Below are 5463 nucleotides of genomic sequence, written 5' to 3'. Positions count from 1 at the left end.
TAATTTTTTACCGCGGATTTGTTAACAAACAAGCCACAATTCGACACGGGATTTTCAGAAAGATTGAAACTAATAGACGATGCTGTGTGTTTTTATTATGCGCTCACTGTATGTATTCAATAATATTCTTCATAACATATAGATATACATGTGATAAAACATTTTACATTTTGTGTGTATACAAACACAATCAAGTGTTTCAATAAAGCAATTACATGTAAAAATGTAGTGCAGTTAGGTAGAGTATTATTTTATATGCATCAATATACAGCCATTGCAGTATACTGAAAAATATAAGCACTGGTTTCCCATATATGGAAATGTATTATTTAATATATTGCATTATATTTTACAATACATTCCCATATATTTTTGTTTCATAAGGGAACACTGTCCACTTATTCATGTTTATTTGAATTTGCTGTATTGTGGAGGAGCGTCTGCAGGATGGTGATGAATGGAAGCGCTGCTGGCCACAGGTATCTGCAAGAAAACAAAAAGCTATACGATCAACATATTGATTGCTTTTTTTATTGATAATATCATGTAACCATTATTGCACCCATTACTGAGTGCTTTACACATTTCCAGTACATGGACAATCAACCCTAAATTCAAAGAATGCTGTTTATGCCATTTTACAAGTCAAATTAAACTGGGGTTCAAGCTTTTCTTACCTCTGAGCTGTTGAGATCGTGGAAATCACTTGGCTGTGGTGGTAAAACTTGAGCAAACTGCACCTTTGGGGAAAAAAAAATACACATGTAATGTATGGCATCTCTCAGCAAGAAGGCATAAAACATGCAAAAACACTGGCAGACATTTTCAGTGTTACAGGAATTAGAAATTAGAATTAGTGCGTCCCAAATCGTAGTATGTTGAAATGAGTATCCCAAAGGTACCCGGATGGTTTACTATTTCCAGTGCAGATCTGTGCATATATTAACGGTTAAAATTACCCACAAAATACTGCACGTTGGATGAAGATTTGATTAGAACTACAAACATGCATAAAATGTACTATTATGCTCTTTTACAAAGTCTTGATTTTGTTTTGGAAGAGTACTAGAACATGCTCTCATGCTTGGTGTTTCGAAAAACGCATAATTTTTCACATAATTTACATTATTAAAGTACCTTTCTCCCCAGCCAGGCACAAACAGCTCGATTAGTAGAACCTTTGCACGCACGGATATTGCAAGACGTATTAGAGTGGTAACGTTATTGTATAAAAGGAGGAGTGACGACAGTGCAAGACGAGACAGGACCAGGCCTGGACTATTTATGTTGTTGTTTTATGTGGCAGTCGTCTGTGAGGGGCTGCCGCTTTTTTCTTTCGTTTTGTGTTTGTTCATTTGCTTACTAAAGTTTTGTGTTTAAATGTTCGCCGGTTCTCGCCTCCTTCTTTCCGACCTACGAACTTTGTTACAAACAACAACATAAAATCCAGGCCCGGTCCTCCCTCGTCCTTCACTGTCGTCACTCCTCTTATCCTTCTGGAGCTCCTCCGTGGGACTCGAGACCGGTGAGTGGTGCAGGTACTCCACCGGCCTCGCTCTGCTCCCAAGGCTCTCGGCCCCGCCCCTCTCGTTACAAATCACGTTTTAGATACGATGTCATCAACCGCTTAAAAATAAGTACAGATAAGTGCAACGGTATTATGTATTATGTTTATTGTTCTTTAATTCTTTAATTATGATTTGAGTTTCACTGCAATTCATGTTATAGTCTCATAATTGAAGTGTAAATTCTGCAAATTACATAATTGTCCAGTATTTTACTGTCAGCAATTTATGAAAAAAAACAGCGTTTCTTAGACATGGCGAAAACATGATGCTACTGCATCTCCTCTTCTTCGTATTCTCTGATGCACTAACTTTGTAGCTCTGCACTAAAATGCTTTTCACGGAACTTACGTAATTACCCATCATAAATTGTGATAGAGCCTGGTTCGTTGGTCGGTTAGATCGGATTGCTTTCTCACTACAACCGAACCGCTCCAGAGTTCGTTTTGAATCGAGCTGAGACCATCTCGTTCAGGCGATCTCGGACCGATTGTTTTGGCGCGGATCCGAGCCCGATTGCCGTGTTCACATATGCCCAAAGAACCGAGCTAAGGGGGGAAACGCGCCAGATTCCGAAACAACGGGCCAGGTGTGAAAGCACCCTGAGATTTGTAACTTTGTAGATCTTTTTTATGCCCAAACATACACACTGACTAAAATTAAAAAAGTAAAAAGCATAAAGAAATCTTTTTTTTTGATGGCTCAGGCGACCGAGGCGAAGGTGGGGATCCGGAAGGCCGTGGTTGAGCCAAAGCGACAGAGGACCAAGGTGGAGATGGAGGGAGAGATGAGCCCAACGGAGCCAGTGGGACGGATCGACAAGGCGCAGCCGGAGGAGTGGAGTCCTGAGGCGATGGCGGGTAAACGACTGACCAAAACGGAGCCGGATGGATGGGGAAGACTGGCGGAGCTTGTGGACTGATGGGCCACGGCTGAGAGGAGGGAGCTAGGAGCCGCTGGGTCGATGGGCCGAGGTGGAGTCCAGGACTCAGAGGCTGGAGGCGGAGATAAGAGATCCTCCAGCCATGACGCCGATGGAGACTGGCAGACCTCAGCGGTGGTACAGTGGGCGGGGCTTTCCTCCGTGCCCTCACTCGCCACTGTTACATCCACCGTCGCGTGCGTTGTTGCCGGCTCTCGCACCTGGTCAGACGATCCATGAGGCTCCGGGGCGATCCTCAGCTCTGTCGCCCTCTCTGGCGATGGCTCGGTCGCGGCGGGCTCTAGCAAAAGCTCTGCACAGCGGGGTGATGGTTGGTTGGGCTCTGGGTCCGGAGTGGGGTTGGTGAGTTCCTCATCAGCGTGGCCAACAGTGAACGGGGATCCGTTGCTCACCAGCACCCACTCCACAATGCGGCGAAGCTCCCTCAAGGGCCTTCCCCGGACAACTGTGCTCTGAACGCGGTGTTGAGGCTCACAATGTAGAACGAGCAGAGCGCGTCATCCCGTTAGCTGGTTCTGTGGGAAATGTCCAGGAATAATCCAATGTGGTCCTCAAGGGAAAGTTCCTCCTGCTCCAGCAGGAGGAGGAGGAAGTTGGGGTGATCCATAACAAAAAAATAAAAGACTTTCAAATACGAAAAACAAATGGGGGAAAACACGCCGCTTAACTCCTTGTTTGAGTTCACTCAACTCCAAAGACAAAGGTAATCCAAATAACATTTAATAGTAATCCAAGATGATGAAGATTCATACAAAACACAGGGTAACACAAGCAGCATACACAACTAATAACCGGCAGCTAACTGATCGCAAAAGGGGAGCTTAAGTAGGGTGAGATAACAAGGGACAAACAGGTGAGAATGATAACTAATCAAACACAGGTGAACAGAATGAACTAATCAAAGGACCACAGAAACTAAAATAAAACACAACAAAAGAAGTCCATGACAATGCGGAGGGGGGGCTATGGTTCTTTGAGATTAAGTCAGAAAAATACTGCGCCTTGGCCGATTTAATAAACTGTTGATAAGTTACCATACAATCTCTAAGAATCTCATACGAGACTTGGAGCTTATCTTTTTTCCATTTCCTCTCTGCTTGTCTCCATTTTTGTCTGATTGACCGACTCTCTATGTGTTAATCCAGGGCTGAGATACAGCTTTAGATTTTACCTTTTTAAATGGAGCTATAGATATATATATATATATATAATAAAACAGTTTGGGAACCCCTGATTTGGTGCATTACTCACCTGAGGAGGACCACAGCAGGTGTTGGATTTACAGGCAAATGCTGACAGACAGATGGAGATGATAAACTCAAGCAAGGCGAATAACAGCAACACACCTCTGATTCCCCTGAAGAGATTCTGAGAGAAAATGTAACATTAATACAAATAATCATACCAAAATCAATGATAATTACTACTCACACTGGTACACTGAATGCTCAGCAGTCCAGAATCGACCATCCTTGAGGTTCATATGTTAATATAACATACTTAGGGCCAGATTTACTGAACAGGGCAAATTAGCTTGAGAGCACAATCCCATAAAAGCAATGGTGAGAGTGGAAAGTTCATTAAAGAACACAGATGCAACATCGTTTCCGTAATGACCAACGAAAAAGAGAATACGAACAAACGAACGAACCAACGCAAAAAAATAAAAGAAAGGAGAGAGCAGTGCAAATTAACGTCTGGTTTAAGAAATGCTTTTTGGGCATTACATTTCGGCACAAATACTGTGTGATTTATTTAAATTTAAAAAGGCAAACTCTTACAAATGCAAATATAATAAGGTCAGCCCCCAAAATAACGGTCCTTATCATTGCTGATGTTTCGCTGCGTGTCTTTAGTAAGTCCTGACAGTAGTTTTAAATGGCAAAAGAGGGTTTGCGCTGGCACTTGCTGTTAGTAAATCTGGCTCTTATAGGTCAAACTGGGCTGCGTTTACAATTAACATATAATTTCAACGCCTTCTTGTGTTGTAAATGATCTATAAACTACTTGTGAACTGCCAGATAAGAAGAGTGAACAGATGAGTGCAGATTAAGGCTTGTGTACTGCTGAACACACAGTGATATTACTGTAATTACTCCATAAATGTGACAAATATAAAAGTTGATGACATACCTCATACTTCCTTTCTAAATAATCACAGTCGTAGCAGTAAGAGTATGGCCCTATAACCAAATCCAGGGAAATTAAAATAATGGCAATGCCTGCGGTTATAGTACTGAAAATGTTCATTCCAAGTGAAGCATTCACCTATAGGGAGGAAAAAACATAAAACAGATTAATAAATTAGCAAGATATTTAAACATTGTGGTAAAACATTAATGGAGATGGAAAAGTATATGGAGCATGATAAAATTACATTACTTCACATAAATAAATAAATATAGCAGCAAACATCAAGGTCCAAGCACCAAATGGCTCATGTGGATAATAAAGTGATATAATTTTGCGGGGCAAATCCATCATTTGTTTAAGTGAAGTTTGGTCAAAAGATGAGTCTGAGTTCTGTCACTTACTGGCTGCATACACACGTTTTTACATTTACATTTAGTCATTTAGCTGGCGCTTTTATCCAAAGCGACTTAGAAATGAGGACAATAGAAGCAATTAAAATCAACAAAAGAGCAATGATATGCAAGTGCTATAAGAAAACAAGCAGTTAGTAAATGAATAGAGTGCAAGTCTAAAAATTTTTTTTTAAGAATAGAATTAGAATAGAGAGTGCTAGAGTTAGAGGGTCAAATAAAGATGGAAGAGATGTGTTTTTAGTCGATTATAGAGCTGCTCAGATTGATTTGGGCAGGTCATTCCACCAGGAGGGAACAGTTAATGTAAAAGTCTGTGAAAGTGATTTTGTGCCTCTTTGGGATGAACAATAAAGCGACGTTCGTTCACTTGCAGAACACAAGCTTCTAGAGGGCACATAACTCTGAAGTA

At 41.3% G+C, this 5463-nt stretch overlaps 1 protein-coding gene across 1 annotated transcript in view; it reads right to left on the bottom strand.

Moving 5' to 3' along the window:
• Positions 1 to 358: 358 nt before the first annotated feature.
• Positions 359 to 5463, bottom strand: part of LOC107732768 (membrane-spanning 4-domains subfamily A member 8-like) — a 10629-nt gene continuing 5524 nt past the window's right edge. Inside the window, exons 5-8 of the mRNA XM_016544189.1 lie at positions 4642 to 4776; positions 3760 to 3876; positions 678 to 740; positions 359 to 483 (exon numbers count right to left, since the gene is read on the bottom strand). Of these exons, the coding sequence (XP_016399675.1) occupies positions 409 to 483; positions 678 to 740; positions 3760 to 3876; positions 4642 to 4776 (390 nt within the window). The 3' untranslated portion in view covers positions 359 to 408. The remainder of the gene's footprint in view (positions 484 to 677; positions 741 to 3759; positions 3877 to 4641; positions 4777 to 5463) is intronic.

The sequence above is a fragment of the Sinocyclocheilus rhinocerous genome, unplaced genomic scaffold (assembly GCF_001515625.1).
Source record: "Sinocyclocheilus rhinocerous isolate Xijiao unplaced genomic scaffold, SAMN03320098_v1.1 scaffold1481, whole genome shotgun sequence".
Lineage (NCBI taxonomy): Eukaryota > Metazoa > Chordata > Actinopteri > Cypriniformes > Cyprinidae > Sinocyclocheilus > Sinocyclocheilus rhinocerous.
Note: the sequence above shows the minus strand (reverse complement) of the source record. Positions and strands in the feature narration are given on the sequence as shown.